Source organism: Geotrypetes seraphini, chromosome 13, assembly GCF_902459505.1.
Source record: "Geotrypetes seraphini chromosome 13, aGeoSer1.1, whole genome shotgun sequence".
Classification (NCBI taxonomy): domain Eukaryota; kingdom Metazoa; phylum Chordata; class Amphibia; order Gymnophiona; family Dermophiidae; genus Geotrypetes; species Geotrypetes seraphini.
Window position 1 is genome coordinate 35,682,911 of NC_047096.1, and position 18,951 is coordinate 35,701,861.

The 18,951-nt window shown below is 42.8% G+C and overlaps 1 protein-coding gene across 2 annotated transcripts; it reads right to left on the bottom strand.

Moving 5' to 3' along the window:
• Positions 1-6,882: 6,882 nt before the first annotated feature.
• On the bottom strand, positions 6,883-15,704 carry RXYLT1 (ribitol xylosyltransferase 1). Of its 2 annotated transcripts, none has more exons than XM_033918570.1 (2): positions 15,627-15,704; positions 6,883-8,593 (listed from the first exon to the last, which is right to left on the bottom strand). In XM_033918570.1, the coding sequence occupies exon 2, from the start codon at positions 8,527-8,529 to the stop codon at positions 7,231-7,233; it is 1,299 nt and encodes a 432-aa protein (XP_033774461.1). In that variant the 5' UTR covers positions 8,530-8,593; positions 15,627-15,704; the 3' UTR covers positions 6,883-7,230. The 2 variants fall into 2 exon arrangements, with proteins under 2 accessions (XP_033774461.1, XP_033774460.1); XM_033918569.1 differs by lacking the exon at positions 15,627-15,704 and adding an exon at positions 14,963-15,154.
• Between the last annotated feature and the right edge of the window lie 3,247 nt (positions 15,705-18,951).

Here is an 18,951-nt window from a genome sequence, read left to right on the forward strand (position 1 = left end):
CATCCCCAATGCCTGTAGTTGCTTCAGCAATAATAATAATTAAAAAAAAATGATTGACCATGTCAAAGGCAGAGGAAATTTCTAAGAGAAATAACAAAGCTAAATCCTGTTTATATCTGTTTCCAAATATACTTGGGGGTTCTATGCTATGGTTCACTCTGAAGCCCATTTCCGAGTTCTAAAAACATATGATTTTCTACAAATTCCACTAGTCTGCACAATACAAGTTTCTCAACTATTTCAGCCAGAACTGGACGATTAGATACCAGTCTCTAATTTGCTATCATATTGTTATCTTGAGTCCCCCTTCATTGGGATGGGGTATTGTTTAAAGAGGGTGGGGTGTTTAAACGGTACTAGTCACTAAAACTTCTCTTGGGGTATTCCCCAGCCATCACCATGTCTGCTCTGCTTCCCGGTTTGAGAGGAGCAGGGCTCAACAAGACCCAGTCCACACTAAAATCTACCGATTTGATTTTCCTCCCAAAGTAGGCAAGGCTGTATCCACTTGGGCAACTGCTCCTTCAGTTGTCTGAACCAAATGCCTCAAAGCTGTAGGCACCAGAGTGACAGCGAGATTCCTTTTCACTTCCCCATAGCAAACCAAAGGAAAGCGATAGTGCCAGAACTACAGACAAGTGTCTATCCTTGATCCCATCTTCACTCCCCCCTCTTACGTTACCATCCTTATTTCTGAAGGTGGTGTCTCCATTCATTAGAATCGGGAGGTTTGTGTGTCCTTTTTGTGTCACATGGATTGTCATTGGATGATCAAAGGCTTCACAAGCTGGACATCTGGTGAACACTGTTCAGGTACTTCAGAGATGAATGAGTTTTGCCTATTGGACTGTCTCTTTGCACCTTTTCATGGCCCTTAGAAGGGCCAGACTGCCCCAAAGGGCCTCCATTGCAAGATGGATTAAGGCGGTTGAGTGTGCTTACTTTGGCAAGAATCATGTGATGTCTACTAGAGCTAAGGCCACTTCCTTAGCAGAGGCCTGGGTGGTATTCCTTGAGATCGGTTGTGTTGTTGCTTCATTTCTTTGCTAAGCACTACAGAATGGCTACGCTGGCCAGAGCCTGCTTAGACTTTGACAGAACAGTCATTCAGGGGGCCTTGTTTTCCCCTGCCCAATAGATCTGCTTTGGAATATCCCATTGTTTCAAAACAGTGGAGCTGACCACAAGAAAGGAGAAATTGTCTGCCTGAATTTCTGCCCTTAGGAGATCTCTGCCCAGAATTCTGGGTATGCTTGGCAATTCATTTTTCAGTGCTTCCCAAAATTCTGATAGGCAGCCATACAGGTTTCCTGTGATATGGCTACATCCTGGTTCATTGTTCTGCATACTAGAGGTTGCTCCCTGCTCTAGGAGTGGGTGGGGGTTCATGCTGTGGTATTCTTGATTATTGTTCCAGTTTTGTACGGGACTTGTTTCTGTTTTGGCTATGCCCTGTTTGTAATTTGTTTTGGAAACCAATAAAAATTGTTGTATCATAAAAATGGGAGGGGGAATTAAAAAAGGTACTGGGGACAGGGTACAGAGCCTGGCGGGGAGAATTCGGTTCAGAATGTTTTTTTTTCTTGCTTTCCTCCTCTAAATCTAGGGTGCATCTTATGGAGCGAAAATACGGTACTTTGGAGGGAAAATATGATAAAGATGTTTAGATCTTACATGGCATAAATGCACAGGTGGCAAGTCTCAATTGAAAGGAAGCTCTGGAATGAGGGGACATAGTATGAAGGTGAAAGGGGATAGACTCTAGAAGTAACCTCAGAAAATACTTTTTCATGGAAAGGGTAGTGAATGTGTGAAACAACCTCCCGGTGGAGGTTAGTGGAAATGAAAAATGTATCTGAATTCAAGGGAAAGGAAGGGATAGATGGCATGGAAAGGCAGATTAGATAGGCCTTATGGTCTTTATCTACCTTTATTTTTCTACATTTCTAATCTATTCCCCTAAATGATCTCATTGGTTAAGAATTTTAAAATAGTCTGTTCCAAATCCATCTGGACTTGGAAGTTTCCTGGGTTTCACTGATAATATTAAGAACTTTTTGATGGTGGGCTCAGCTCAAACCTTTCTTTAGAAATTTCAACAGTTAAAAATGAGCAAGTGGCATGTATTACCTACCTGAGCAATGGTCATTTGTAAGCTGAGCATTGTTTGGTGAGCTTATCAATGTAATGCTACATGGCAGGAACTCCTTACAAAGCTTACATTTTAGCATTTGTTGCTGTGTGCAATAGAAACATAGAAAAATGATGGCAGAAAAGGGCCAAAGCCCATCAAGTCTGCCCACTCCAGTGACCCTTCCCCCATGAGTTTGCTCACCAACCTCCTGCCCTTACCTCATTAGAGATCCCACATGAATATCCCATTTATTTTTGAAATCTGCCACGCTGTTGGCCTCAATCACCTGCCGTGGGAGTTCATTCCAATGATCGACCACCCTCTCAGTGAAGAAATACTTTCTGGAGTCCCCATGAAATTTCCCTCCCCTGATTTTCAGCGGATGCCCTCTGGTGGACGAAGGTCCCATAAGACGAAAGATATCCTCTTCCACTCGATACGACCCATGATATATTTAAATGTCTCAATCATGTCTCCTCTCTCTCTTCGTTCTTCAAGTGAGTACAGCTGCAATTTATTCAGCCTTACTTCATACGGAAGATCCTTGAGCCCCGAGACCATCCTGGTGGCCATCCGCTGAACTGACTCAACTCTCAGCACATCTTTCCGGTAATGTGGTCTCCAGAATTGAACACAATATTCCAAATGAGATCTCACCATGGACCTGTACAGTGGCATTATGACCTCTGGCATCCTGCTGATAAACTAAACTAAACTAAACCTTAGGTTTGTATACCGCACCATCTCCGCAAGCGCAAAGCTCGGCACGGTTTACAGAGGTTGAGAGGAAAGGAACTACAAAGAAGGGATATAGGAGAGGGACTGAGAAGAATAGAGAGGGACAGGGTACTAGAGAACAGGAGGTGATTAGATTTTTGAAAAGAGCCAAGTTTTCAAGTGTTTGCGGAAGGATTGGAAGGAGCTGGAATTTCTGAGCAGGGATGAGAGGTTGTTCCAGAGTTCTGTGGTTCTAAAGGGGAGGGATGTTCCAAGTTTTCCTGCGCGGGATATACTTTTTATAGATGGGAAAGATAGTTTCAGTTTTTGGGAGGATCTAGTAGAGAGCGGGTTTGAGGAATTCCAAAAGAGTGGGATAACGGGAGGAAGGACGCCATGTGGAATCTTGAAGGCTATGCAGGCACATTTATAGAGGACTCTGGAGTATACTGGGAGCCAGTGAAGCTTGGAGAGGAGTGGGGAGACATGATCAAACTTGCCTTTTGCGAAAATAAGCTTGGCCGCGGCATTCTGAATTAGCTGAAGTCTATGGAGGTTTTTCTTAGTTAGGCTTATATAGAGGGAGTTGATACAACCCATCATTTGCCTTGCCTTGGAAGAAGCCTTTTCCACTTGATTGGCAGTTTTCATGTCATCACTAATGATTACTCCTAAATCCCGTTCTTCCGTGGTCCTAACTAAGGTCTCACCATTTAACGTGTAAGTCCTGCACAGATTTCTTTTACCCAGGTGCATCACTTTGCATTTTTTAGCATTGAAGTTGAGCTGCCAAGTCGATGACCATTGTTCTAATAGTAGTAGGTCCTGCGTCATACTGTCAGGCATAGTGCTTTTACCTACTATGTTGCACAGTTTGGCGTCATCGGCGAACAATGATATTTTTCCTCTGAGCCCTTGGGTCATATCACTTATGAATAAGTTGAATAGGATTGGACCTAAGACCGAGCCCTGTGGCACTCCACTGGTCACATCTGATGTTTTGGATGGGGTACCATTTACCATCACCCTCTGAATTCTACCGCTCAGCCAATCCTTAACCCATGCAGCTAGTGTTTCCCCTAATTCCAGCGATTTCAACTTGTTCAATAACCTGCGGTGTGGGACGCTATCAAAAGCTTTGCTGAAGTCCAAATACACTACGTCCAGGGACTCCCCGGCATCCAGTTGTCTTGTTACCCAGTCGAAGAAGCTAATCAGATTTGATTGGCAGGACCTGATACCATCTACCTGTATAGACTTATTACAATGTTTGCACTGGTTCCTTTTAACTCTGAAAACAAATATGTTCATATTTGATGAGGCTTCCTTGCTTTATTTCTTACTGGCTCAAAAATTCCTAGTACGCTTTCACTGCATTTCAGTATACCAAAGTTAATATATTTTAATAACACAGCAGCACTAATGCTCCATACTCATCACATCCCCTACTACTACTGCTTATCACTTAAATAGCACTGAACAGTGTACACAGCGCTATACATTTTGACATTTGTAGAGGGTTCTTGCTTGGAAGAGTTTACAATCTAGAGGAGTTAGGAGTCAAAAGAACTCTCAGAGATGGGTTTTTAACTGGGCCTTGAACACTGCCTGAGACAGAGCTTGCCATATAGATTCGGGCAGTTTGTTCCAAGCATATGGTGTAGCAAGGCAGAAGGGACCGAGTCTGGAGTTGGCAGTTGAAGAAAAGGGTACAGATAGGAGGGATTTACCAGCTGAGCAGAGCTCACGGGGAGGGGGGATAAGTGAAGAGAGATAGCGAGGGGGCAGCTTTCTAAGAGCAACTGCCGGAGACACAGAAACTGTATTAATCGGAACACTGAGCTATAAAGTACATGCATTTAAGCTGCTGTATTCTAGATTTTTTAACATTATCCTTTTATTTTAGATTTTTCTTTTTTTAGTTTTGGTCACCTTCCAGGTAATATCCTCCCCTTTTCCTGCTTATAATCCATGATAAAAGTTTTGGAAGATGTAGCCATGTTAATCTGGTGCAACAAAACTAGCTAGAAATGCTATTGAGGCATGAGCATGGGCATAACCAGATACCCAATTCTGGGTGGGCCCAGGTCCGGCCCCAAGTTAGGTAGGCAGAAAAATCCTACCCTATGGGCAATCTGGTCTCTTGCACCCAGGCGATCCAGTCTCTCAACTTCCCACTGCCCTTACCTTTTTAAAAGTCAAGATTTTCACTGGCAGTGAGCAGCATGACTGATACACTGCTCGTGCCAGCCCTGCAGCCTTCCTTCTAATGTACTCAGCCTATATAGAAACAGGAAATTGCATCAGAAGGAAGGGTACGGGGCTGGCACAAGCAGCGCATCAGTCACTCTGATTGCTGCCGGTGAAGATATTGTACTTTAAGATACAGAAGGGAGAGGTGTTGGAAGTTTTTAGTAGCAGGGTCTGGGGATCCCTGCCAGCTACATTAGAGGTGTGCTGTTACTGAGTGGACCTGGGCCTGGGCCCAGCTGTGGTTATGCTGCTGGGCATGAGCTTTAGGGAACCTAAGTGCACTTCGTCAGATGCATGATGTATACCCTAAATAACAGAAGGACAAAAAAATCTAGAACAGGGAAACTTAAAAGCATGTACTTAATAATTCTGTACTTTTCTTCATCTGACAAAGTGGACATTGGTCCTCCAAAGTTCATGCCCCAGTGGATTAGTTTAAGAAGGTAGTACCTGCATTTGTTAATTTTATAATCTCTCTAGGCCCACATTCGGATGCTACATTGGCTTCCAGTTGAGGCACGGATAGTTTTTAAAATGGGATGTTTTTGTTTTAAAATGATGTATGGGCTTGTGCCAAATTATCTCGTTGATCATTTTAGGTTCACAGAAAGAAAATTATCACTGAGCAAGCTTAGTATATTCACATTTCTTTCAGTAAAAGGTTGTGTATATAAGTGATTTTTTTTCAGAGAATTCAGGCTTATCAGGTAGCATCCTGGGATAGGAGTGTTGGTAAATTGATACAGGATTCTGGCTCTTATCGGGTTTTTAGAAAACTTATCAGGCTGAAGACTTACCTGTTTGACAAATTTTATGAATTAATTTATTATCCGTTATGCTTGTATAGCTTTTTTTTACATTACATTATATTATATTAGGGATTTCTATTCCGCCATTACCTTGCGGTTCAAGGCAGATTACAAAAGAATTATCAAGGATGTATTACAAAATGATCTTACCAAAAAGATATCTGGTCATTTTCAAAGATAGTAAGAAATGTTTTGGGTAGGTTGCTTTAGTGAGAGGCGGTATGGTTACTAAACCGCCAACTAGGTTACTCTAAACACCTGCTTGCTGCTGTACTAGGCTTTCCCACATCAGATGCTGCTATTCTTTTATTTTTGTAAACCACCTAGAACTGAGAGGTATGGCAGTATACAAGTGGATTTTAATATTATGTTATTCTTCTCTTCTTCCTCTTATCCCTAGGTATCGTGCATTTCTTCCAGCTCTCTCCCTTCTGATACACTTAGCACAGGGACTCTGCCACTGGTAGAAGCTCCTACTTACAGTAGCCTAGCCCTGCACTTCACTCCATACCATACTGATTCTTGTATCCCACAAATGTCTACTAGGAATCATTGTGGCTTACATAAAATTAGAAATGATACAGAGGTATAGACTTCATACACATAAATACGTTATAACTCTCCCTGCTTTACCATCAGCACTAGCCCTGTCTCCCTCTAACAAAATAATCTTCCTTTCTCAGAATAATCAACTTTTTCCATGGCAGGAGTTAGCAAATTGCATTTATTTCAAGCTTCTGCCATCTTCCCTCTGAGGTTTGACCTTTGTGGGAGACTTAGTAGAACAGGGCAGTAGCAAGTAAGTGCTTCTCCTGGCCGGAAGAGATTGCAGGAGGCAGTGAAAGAGAAACAGATTTTTCTGCTGCTGTCAGCTCTGACTGACATCTCCTCTGTGGCAGTGGCTCTTCCTTGCTCTACTCTTTCTGCTTATTAAAAATTTGGCAGCATACAAAATGGGACCCTAAAAAAAAAAAATCTAATTAATTAAAATGTCTATTTAATTTTCATTAGGTGAGAAGTGGTAACAGTGGCGTAGCATATCAGTCATCAAAATGTACTAAATCCTATAAAGGCATCAACTATCATACTTCATTTTACAAAAGAGATGATTGTCTCATATATACTGGAAGTTTTTCATCTGTGGGACCTATAGAGTGGAACAAAGTACTAGTTCTCATAGCTTCCAGATATAGGTTCAGGTTTGGGCACAGTTTTGCCATCATCATTATACTGGGATATTGACATCGCCAGTGCAAGCAGAAATAGAAATGACTAAAAACACTAGCTTTAGTCTGCTCTCAAGACCCAAACATCATACTAACCATCTTTATTATTTTGCATAAATGAAGTTTCTAAAACTTTAATGAATTTTTGTTTCATTTGTGCTTTGAAATGTTGGTACCATTCTATAAGTTTCTTTCGTCTTTGAATCTTTTCTTGTAAGCTCAAGTTCTTCTCCTTTTCTAATATAGAGGGCAGCTCTTTCCAGTTTTTAATAAAAATGAAGGGAGCACCCATAGACTTAAGTAATCTCAATGGAGCCTTATGGTGCAGAGATGAGTTACCACAATTTCCCAGAGTCATTATGTCTTCCACAACAGGAACTGAGCCATATGAGCAAGCTTCATAAATTCTGTAGCATTCCACATTTACACCGATTGGGCTCAAGGTCAGATCACTCTGTAGCAGTGCATCCTGATAGCTCTTCAAGCTTTCATTTGTTTCCTGAGGCTGCCATCGCTCTCTGGCTGAAATCCAACAATGATGGTTAAGTCCATTTTGTCTAAGAACTGCTAAAAGCGTCTCTCTGGATGAATTTTTATAAATAGTTCCCAAAAAATTACAGAGGTAAGGTCTAGAAGCTTGGAGCATTGACCAATCAGGATTCACCACAGGAAAATTCCTGTATGTAGCAACTCCTAGGGGCCACTGAAAAATGTCAACTTCATTAATCCAGGGACTATCATAGACCAGGAAAAGCAACTTCACAAATCCTCCATATTTTTTCAGATAAGGTTGAATCCATTCATTATTGCATTGTTCACTTCCAAGGAGCACTACAGCTACATACTGCAGCTTGTGAGTTTCTACTAAAGTCTGCACATAATGTAGCCACTGTACAGCATAAGCAATTTTTGCTTCTTCTCTGCCATTCAAAACTAAAACCACACCATCTGTCTCTACTGAGAAATAACCTGGCATTACAGCAGGACCTGTGATAAAACTAAAATGTGTTTTCCCTTCTCTTAGGTTTCCTTCTCGCCACTGTGCTGCTGTAGAAGTTGGTTTCAACAAACCTTCAAATATATGTTGCCAGAGGTAAAGGCCAATAGCAGCCTTACCCCAGATTTGTACTCTAAATTTGACTGGTGCACTAATAGGAAAAGCATACCTCTGTTCTGCAGTTACTTGTATTTGTTTTTCATCATTTTCCCAAGGGTTCCAGTCTTGCTTTCCCAAAGAGGGCTCTTGAGCATGAGTATTTTTCTTATGTGCTACCCTGTGGGTACGAGAATGGACATAGCTCTTAAAAAAGACTGTATAAGCAGCATAGAGGGAGAACAAAGAGTACACACAAAGGAGGAGGGAGCAGAGACGCTTGCGTGTAACTCTCATCTTTTAGCTGCCGTGGTTCATGTCTTCTTGTTACTTCATGGCTAGTTGCTAAAGCCTCTGGAATCTGCCATCAGATAAGAAAAAATTATTAAATTACTCATAATGGCATAATGAAATTATAGTTTATGCGTTTATTGGAATAATATAAAGATTATTCAAACAGGGGCATATTTGAAGAAAGGGTCTTAAAGGCTGGTGAGATAAAGCAATCAGTAGAATTTGTATTTGATCCAATAAAATATATTGTAAACAGAAAATTAAATTATGTTCTCACTAAAATGCTATTTTCTGTAATGGAAACATGAGTCACTTTTAAAGCAAATATGATTTATAGATAAAGTTTACAGATGTTACTGAATAGAAATACAAACTAGTCTTCCTAGAAATTATTAAAATTTATGAAATTTTGTTTTGGCTTAAACTGGTTATCTGTTTTTAGTAAAACTGTATTTTATTCTCCCAACCCCCCAAGTTTTGACCCAGACTTCCAGTGTGGAAGTGACCAGTGCTGGAGCGTAAGCAGCTGAGTGAGGGGAGGACCCCAGATGCAAGCATAGTGATGAAACATGGTCACATAGCATCTACTAATAAAGGATTTCAGAATGGACTTGTGGTACTTAATTTGCAGCCATCTCCACTCGCCTTATTTTGTGTCCTTTTCATTACATTACCTTAGTGACTTATATTCCGCCTGTACCTTGCAGTTCTAGGCGGATTACATTTGAAGATAGCTGGACATTACCAGAAAGTTACAAATCTCTGTTACCATTTCTCTGTAGAGATTCATTTTGTGTTGTTGCTGCAAAAGTCCAAAGCCAGGGGTGTCAAAGTCCCTCCTCGAGGGCCGCATTCCAGTCGAGTTTTCAGGATTTCCCCAATGAATATGCATGAGATCTATTAGCATTCAATGAAAGCAGTGCATGCGAATAGATCTCATGCATATTCACTGGGGAAATCCTAAAAACCTGAATGGATTGCAGCCCTCGAGGAGGGACTTTGACACCTGTGCCATAAACTATTATAAACCAGACAGACTTGGGGATAAAAAGAGATTAGGTTCTTACCTTGCTAATATATTTCTTAGTAGTAGATAGGTGTGTCGTTCTGGAAGGTAGGGTATTCTCCCCATGCTCACAAGCTGTGCAGAAGGAAACCATTTCAGGTTTTCAACTCCTCCTCCTTCTCCAGAGGGCTCTGCTGTTCCCTTCAGTTTGTACCAAAGCAGGCAAGAAAAAGGGGTACAGGGAGATTCCCCAATCTACAAATGTGTTCTGCTCTGAAAGTATAACAAACATGTTAAACATTTTAATTGAACAATCAAAATAACCATACCAATCAGAAACATTTATGGAGCTTAAACATATACATAATGTGCTATTTTTTATTCCATTTTTTATACCATTCTCCCAGGGGAGCTCAGAATGGTTTACACAGATTTATTCAGGTATTCAAGCATTTTTACTTGTCTGTCCCTGTGGGTCTCACAATCTATCTAATATGCCTAGGGTTATAGCAATAGATTATTCTTCATACCCTTAAGGCAGTGTCTCTCAAACCGGGACACACTAAAGGTAGTGGCCACGGCTTGAGGCACCCAGAAGTGCGCAGTCATTGCCGTGATAACATCACACATATGCGTGACATCATGCCGATGTCCGCTTATCTGCAGAGATCCTCCAGATGGGCCCTGAGACGCCAGTAGGGGGTGCCAGCAGGAAAGAGGGCCAGAAAGAAGGAGAGGCACTGGCGCCAGCTGATTGCCTACAGCAGTGTTTCTCAACTACTTCAAGATAAGTACCCCTAAGTCTAACAAATATCAACTGAGTACCCCAACCAAAGACCTCCCTAGGCCCACCCAAGCTCTGCCCCAGATCCCATCCCCTTTACTAATTGTAATGCAATTTTTTCCATTCATTTTTCATATACACACAATATACACAGCAGATATAAATTCTCAAAACTGACACATTTCAATCACTATTTTGAAAATAAAATCATTTAACCTACTGGCGATCTGCTGGAGACTGCTGTAATTAGCTTTCAGAGGGGAAACTGGAGGACGCTAGAAAGAAGGGGGAAACATGCAGGTCTTCAGCGAATCGGGCAGCGCTGACGCTGTACCAGGTAGAGAAGTCAGCTGTAAGGCACCTCTCTTCCTCAAAGTGTACTGCGGCACACGTGGAATCTCAGGAGGCACACAATTTGAGAAACACTGCCTTAAGGTCTGACTGACATCAAAATCTCAGTTCTGACTTGAATTTCCTGATCGAGACAGTAGGCAGGCGGAATAAATACTGACAGCGAAGGGTTCCAGAATGACACACCTATCTACTAGAAAAGATATTAGAAAGGTAAGAACTTAATCTCTTTTTTCTAGGTGGGTCATTCTGGACAGTAGGAATATACAAAAGCAGTCCCAGAAGGCAGGACTTCTGTGCCTGCACGTAACACTGAGGACCCAAAGACCACTTCAACTCTGTAGAACTTGAAGAATATATGTGAAATCGCCTGAGCGTCCACCCACAAAGAAGCCATGCTTCTTATGGAATGTGCTTTCAAGGAGACCAGTGGTTGTTTGCCACTGGCAATATATGCTGTCAAGATGCCATCCGTATCCATCTTGAAATGGTAGCTTAGACGCTGGTCTAACGCGTCTAGCCTGACTGGTGAGCATAAATAGACAGCTGGAACTCATTGGTGACTTCTAGATAATGGAGGACTCTCCTCACATCCAACTTTCTCAGAATCCTGTCCTTTTTCCTTTGACCCTGTGGTCTGGAACGCTGGTAATCGTACCTCTTGATTGACATAAAATGCCGAAACAACCTTCAGCAAAAAGGATGGGACTGTTAACAAGGAAACTCCCACTTCTGTGAACTTGAAGAAGGGCTCCCTGCATGACAGGGCTGCAGCTCCAAGACTCGTCTCACTGGCATAATGGCCACAAGGAAAACAGTCTTGACGGTAAGATCCAACAAGGATGCCTCTTGAACAGGCTCATATGGAGCCTGACTGAGGCCATGCAAAACCAAGTTAAGATTCCATGAAGGAAAAGGTTGTTTTACCGATGAACTGAGTCTTAGTACCCCCTTTAAGAATCTGTCTGTGTCTGGATGAGAAGCCAGGGGAGCTTTGCATCCAGTCTCTGAAGCACGAGAGGCCCACCACTTGGACCCTCTGAGTGACACCACTGCATGGCTTTTGTTGAGACTTACTTGAAGGAAAGTTAGCACCACTGCAATCGGAGTAGCTTTCCATCCCACCCCACACTCCTCCATGGATATTACCTTCCACAATCACTTGCTGGGCATGGGGGACAAGACATCTCTCCCCTCTCCTCTCCCTCCCAGGTCCAGCATTGCCTTTATTTCTCTTCCCTTATCTATTGTCTTACATCCAGCATCACTTTCTGTCTCCCTAGCCACTACCTCCACGTCCAACATCCCCTTCTCCCTTTCTAGTTGTCAAGCCCACTATTCAGCATTCCCTATTTCTCTAGTCTCACCCTATGTCAAACATTCCAGATTCGTATGGCTCCCTAGCCCCTCTGCAGTTAATTTCCTATGTCCATACACCGCCCCTATTTGTTTCCAGAAGGGCAACATCCACCTGGATCCAGCTTCCTTTTCTTCCCGGAAAGTTGCATTCACCTGGATCCAGTCCCCTTTGCTTCCAGGACATTCACGGTGTGGGGGTGGGGGTTCGGGGTGGCGGCAGAAGTGGGCAACCCTCCTACTGGCCAACTTCACGGAAAGGGGTTTCCTGCCACAGCTGCTCAACTCAGCTGATTGCAGCAGGGAGATTCCCTTGCCACAATCAGCTGATGGCAAGGGATCAGGCACCGGTTAGAGAATCGGGGGTGGTTAATTGATTCTGTATAGGATGCCGGTGTGCAATTAGCCGCCGCTTAGGTTGCTGCTGAGACCGGTGTCCTTTACAGAATCAGCCCCTTAATGCATAAGCTCTGAACTGGGTGCCAGAGGATGTGGTAAAAGCAGCTAGCATAGCTGGGTTTAAAAAAAGGTTTGGACAAAGTCCATAAACTGCTATTAAAGTAAATCTGGGGAAGCCACTGCTGCTTGGAATCTTGTTACCTTCTTGGAACAAGCCAGGTACTTGTGTCCTTACTCTACCACTGGTGGAAACAGGATGCTAAGCTAGATAGACCATTGCTGTGACCCACTAGGGCAGTTCTTCTGCTCTTATGAGTCATATATTTTAAAATATCCTGAGTTTCTTATTCAAGTAGGACTCCTATCGCTTCACCACCCTTTCATTTCCTGTTTTTTCTATTTGCTTCTTTTTCATTTCTTGCAACCCTCACCCCATCTCACCGTCTTGAAAGCTCTGTGCCCTATAACTTTCTCTTCATGTTAATTGTTTTTATGTACACTGCTTTGGACAATTGTTGGGGAAACATTTTATAAACCTTAAAAATGAACACTAAAAATGAACACAAGTTATTTATTTCAAACATTTACATTCTGCAACTCAACCACAATGCTGTCCTATGTGGTTTACATTAACATAACACAAAAACTTGGGTGGTTTTGCCCGAACAAAAACAGCACACAGCATCTCAGAGCACCATACTTTTAAAATACCTTATATACTCTAATACAGGGGTAGGCAATTCCGGTCCTCGAGAGCCGCAGCCAGGTCAGGTTTTCAGGATATCCACAATGCATATGTATGAGATGGATTTGCATGCACTGCCTCCTTGAGATACAAGTCTATCTCATGCATATTCATTGTGGATATCCTGAAATCCTGACCTGGCTGCAGCACTCGAAGACTGGAACTGCCTACCCCTGCTCTAATATAAACCAAGATTTGGGGGCCAAAAAAAATGGGGGTCTCAGTTATATTCAGGTCAGCGTCCACCAGCCTCCTCCCCCCCCCCCCCGAACCAGTTGTAGGCCTCCCCCGGGTCTGCCCTGCCGTAAGCCCTGGTGGTCCAGCGGTAGGCTGGGATGAGAAGGATTCATCCTGCCTCCTGTTACAGCTGACTCTGACATATCCCACCTCCCAGACTTAAAAAAAAACTACCTTTAAAGCCCTGGTGGTCCAGCAGTGAACTGGGGCAGAAGCTCTTCCTAAGCTTCTACCCCTTGCAGAGCTGCTATCTGCTTGCGAGTTCCTGTGGTCTCATGAGGTTGCCACAAGAACTTGCAGCAGCCATTCAGATAGTGGCTCTGCACAAGACAGGAGAATAGGAAGATCGCTCTTGCTCTGGTTTGCCGCTGAACTGCCAGAGTTATAAAGGTAGTTTTTTAAAAAAGTCTGGGAGGCAGGAGGGAGGTGGAATGTGTCAGAGTCGGCTGGGACAGGAGGCAGGAGGGATCCCTTCCGGCCACTGCTGGATCACCAAGGCTTATGGCAGGCTCAGGGGAGGCCTGCAAAGCATCAGAGGAGGCAGACAGGGTGCAGAGCCTGGCAGGGGAGGGAGGGAGGAGGGCTGGGTGCAGAACCAGGCAAGGGAGGGAGGAGGGCTGGATGCAATGCCAGGCAGGGGAGGGAGGAGGGCTGGGTGCATAGCCAGACAAGGGTTGGAGTGGGGGGGGAGGAGGACTGGGTACAAAGCCTGGCAGGGAAGAGGAGGGAGGCATGTAAGAATGATATTGGCTGCAGAACTGGGCAAGGCAGGGAAGGATGCAGAGCCTAGCAAGGGAGGGTGGTGAGGGAGAGGGACGGTTCAAAGCCTGGCAGGGGAGGGAAGGGGCTGGGTGCAAAGCCAGGGAGGGAGACTGGGTGCAGAGCCTGGCAGAGCAAACCCAAAGCAAAGAGAAGAGACCAGTGAAAAAGAAGAACAAACTTTCATTCCCTTACGTCTGCAAGCACCAAAACAAAGAAAAGAGAAAGGGCAGGGGAAGGCCTTTAAAATGAATACTGTGCAAAGAGTCACACCCCCTGTGATGCAAACTAACATGGGGGGGGGGGGGTTTACCACGAAAGAAGAAAGCTTTTAAGGTGGATACTGAAGGACTGTAATTGCAGGAGACTCATGCACGGCCTTACTGACATATGAAATAATAAAATAAAAATAAAAAAATATATATTCAAAGCCCAAATATTACAACCGAGTCAAGAAACAGTCAAATTTTAAAATTTAGAGGATCCAGGGAAATCCAGAGGATCCAACAAATCCGCGTTTTACCTTTTACCGACTGTTGGCGCCACCCTGACTAATTTTGGAGGGTTGTGGTTGTTTTTTTGTGGGTTTTTTTTGCATTTCAGTTCTTCGGCAGTGAACGATGACGTGAAACACTAACATGTTTTCTCCTTCACTGCTATTAAAGTAAACATATCAGTATCTATACCCCTCTCATTTTCCCCCAAGCCTCAGGCATTTAAAACTATAGTAAATGGAGGACAGTATCGATACGGTGCATGTCATAAAGCACAAGTAAGAACATGAAATTTGAATGCATACCGTCTACAAAGTCAGGCACATGGCGCCTCTGCTTTGTAATTGTCTGCTCACTGGCATTGCTCCATCAGGAGGCTGCAGCCCTTCTGCACCTCTCTGAAGGGGGTTTTCACCTCTTTCTTCCTATTTTAATGGACGCACTTCTCACACCACTACGTTCAGCGTCCCTGGCTGGAGCATGCTCTTTACGATTGGCTCATGCCATAATCCCGGCCAGCCAATCGGGCACAGCTTTCCCTATTCCTGTCCTAGCAACAAGCCCTGTTCCAGGCTTTCTCAGGCAAATTTGACACCGGAAAAAAATCACCTCATGAATATTAACGAGGCAGTCAGGGCCAAGCGATGGCTTTTTTTTTTTTTTCATCTGTCTGCAGTAGAGTTCATTTCAGGTGTTTGTCTAGAGATTCTTAAAGCCACAGTACTTCCTCTACCGTGGGGGTTCAATGGTGGTTTTTAGATTGCGAAAATGAGGTGGCTATAATTTTTGCAGAGGTGGCTATAATTTCCTTTTTTTCTTTCGAGTTTCATGCACATTTTATGTTTTGTGATTCCAAAAGGACAGATGTTCTGTACAATTTTATACGTTTGTATTAGTAGAAAACAGAATGCACTGTGCATACAAGTGAGAACAAGGTCTACTACTGTCCGTCCCCCCCCCCCCCCGTACCTTTGTGGGAAGAGAGCAGTTGGAAGGCTCCATCCCTCCAGTTCTGAGACCCCTGATCCAAAATGGCAGGCTTACCCCTCCTTGTGTATCCTAAGGGTCTGACTGGCTCAGATGCCTAAGGCCCGCCCCTTGGGTGGGGGCCTTAGGTGGCTGAGCCAATCAGGGTTTTAGGCCCCTCCCCATGCATCACATGATGCACTGAGGAGGGGAAGGCCCACCATTTTGGATCGGTGGACCTCAGAGCAGGAGGAACCAAGCCTCCCTCTTGCTCTCTTCACACAAAGGTACTGGGGATGGGGGTTCAGGGGAACATCTGGTGGCAGGAGGGATTGGGCATCCTTTCTGCCTTTTTTGGGGGAAAGGGGGAAGAGTAGGGGGTGGTTCAGGGAGTGGTGGCTGGCAGGAGGGAGTGGGCATCCCTCCTGCCAATTTTTTCTCATGGGGGGTAGGGAAGGTCGGCAAGGCAGGAGGAAGTGGGCATCGGTCTTCGAAGCTGGTTTGTTGGGGAGACGTCAGGAAGGGCTCTCATTGGTGGGGGGAAGGGGGCTTTTTACTTCTTTTTTTTTAATTGGGCAGATATTGTGCATATGTAATACACACACAGCATCTGTGCCCATTAAAAAAAATAATAATAAATAAAGGTTTCTTGCCCCCAACAGCTGAGTGGCAGAAGGCTGCTTTGCGGCTTGCCGTGCCGGCTCTGAGCATTTGTGAGAGTCGCTCTCATAGTGATCAATTGGATGGGAGAGATGGGGATTACAATGTACCTCTGTGCGAATCATTTGCATGCAAAATTTTTAGTGCATCAATAGCTCTTTTAGAATCAACCAAAAATCAGATTGGAGTGGACCCAAACGGTCTTGCCAATCCTGTAAAGCCAATATTCCCTATCTTGCCAAGCTAACAGAAAAGATTGTCTTTAATCAATTAACACCATTCCTCGAGCAAACAAATGCACTCCATCCCAACCAAACAGTAGACCACATTACTCAACAGAGCTATCTCTCTTGGGCTTAGTCACAGTGGTCAGAAATTATTTGGATCAAAGAAAATCAGTTCTCCTTATTTCACTTGATTTGAAGGCAGCTTTCGACACAATTGACCATACACTTCTCTTAAATCGTCTTGAAATATTAGGAATCTCTGGAGTTGCTCTTAAATGGTTCAACTCTTACCTTTCTGACAGACAATATCGAGTCCATTTTCAAAACTCTTCTTCAAAGCCATATTCCCAAGATTCAGGGGTACCTCAAGGGTCCATTCTTTCGCCTATGCTTTTTAACTTGTTTCTTGCGCCATTATTAACTATCGCCCAATCTATAGGATTCACAGTCTATGCCTACGTGGATGACATTCAAGTAATCCACCCAATTCAGAACTACAATAATGCTGAAATCCAGATTATTAATAAAAAATTAAATCTTGTGTCTGACTGGCTCTGTCAAAATCTTCTCTCTCTTAAAAAACAAATGTATGCTTTTCTCCCAAGACCAACATGAAACCCTTGTATCCCCAATATGTATTTCTTCAATCCCAATAGAATTTGTACCAACCATTAAAATTCTAGGAGTGATCTTGGACAGCACGCTATCTTTCCAAACTCAGATCAGCTCTGTGGTACAAAATTGTTTCTTCAAACTAAAAATGATCAGATCTCTCAAATCGCTACTCAATCCAAATTCAATCAATATCCTTGTTCATTCTTTAGTAATTTCAACTTTAGATTATTGTAACTCACTTTACCAGGGCATTACTCAAAAGAAGATCAGGAGATTACAAATCATTCAGAATACTGCAGTAAAAATCATTTTTAACACTAAAAAATTTGATCATGTAACAAACACCATTTCTCAGGAAAGCTCACTGGCTACCCATTTCACATAGGATTACTTTCAAAATACTACATTTCCCCCTCCATATTCGTGAATTCCATATTTATGGATTCGGTTATTAGCGATTTTTGACCAAAAAATAAATTTTAATTTTTCAGGCTTTTTTTAGCCTTGTAAGCCAGGAAATGGCTCGAGAGACTAGGGGAGCTCAAGGCAGCCATTTCCTATGAGTGATCTGCACAGGGCAGGAGTGTGGGAAGATCACTCCTGCCTGAAAACCCGCTAGACCACCAGGTAAGGCTTAAGGGGGAGGGGCTTACAGGGCTAAAAATAGCCATGGGAAGCCGGGGATAAGGGCAGAACCGGCCTGAATATTATTTGCAGTTTTTCCATATTCGCGGGCCAGCTCTGCCCCTAACCCCTGCAAATTTGAAGGGGGAAATGTACTTCTTACTTTTAAAGTTCAATCTAATCACATTCCATCCTTTATAGATAGGATGTTAATCCCATATGACCCACATAGGACGCTACGCTCCTCCCAAGAATATCTTTTAGCGATCTCCTCAGTCCGCCAATTGTTTTATGATACAACACATAAAACAATCTTTTCTGTAACTGTTCCAACATTGTGGAATACTTTACCTCTTACCCTGAGACAAGAAAAGAATCTCAATAATTTTAAATCTAATCTTAAAACATTTCTTTTCAGAGATGCTTTTGAGATCTATACTTAATTTTTTTTTGTTCAAAAAAACTCAGACAACAGGCCTTACATTAAAGATTCCTTTTTACCTTTTGTTTTTTTTCTCCTCTTTCTTTTATTTTAAGCAATGTATCCTCCCTATTTGCCCATGTGTATCATGTTGCGTCTGTATTGTAATTGTGTATTCGTTCCCTTTATGTTATATTTTTATATTTTAAACTTTTTGACACTTTGTATTAATTGGAAACTGCTTTGACTATAAAAGCAGTATATCAAGACAAATAAACTTGAACTTATCTAGCTCTCAGTTAACCGGCACCCAAGGGAATTGATACATGCTGGATAAATGCAGTTTCAGATTGCTTTTGAGAGTTACAATTAAAAATAGACCTGATACTATACCCCTTACTATGCCATACCATAAACTGTTCCAAACTAGGCAAAGCGTGGGCATTCTTAGGTGTGGTGTGCCAAGTTTACATCTAAATTTCCACCAGAAATTGATTTTATTTTCATTTTTATTTAAAGTACTTACAGTTTTTCTTAGATTTTCTTTTTCTGGTTGATTGAGAGTTCTGGTTAGTTGAGTTTCAGTTAACAGAGAGTCTACTGTATTACACAAGCAAAGGATGCACTGATAGCACAATCACTGTATCTATAATATAAATTTTGAAATACAAAACACCACACACCAAGAAGCAAGATTTAAAAAATGATAGCAAAAATGGTCATATCAGTCTGTGTCTCGTTTTCTGATGGCTGGAGAATTATGGGGTGCATAAGAACATAA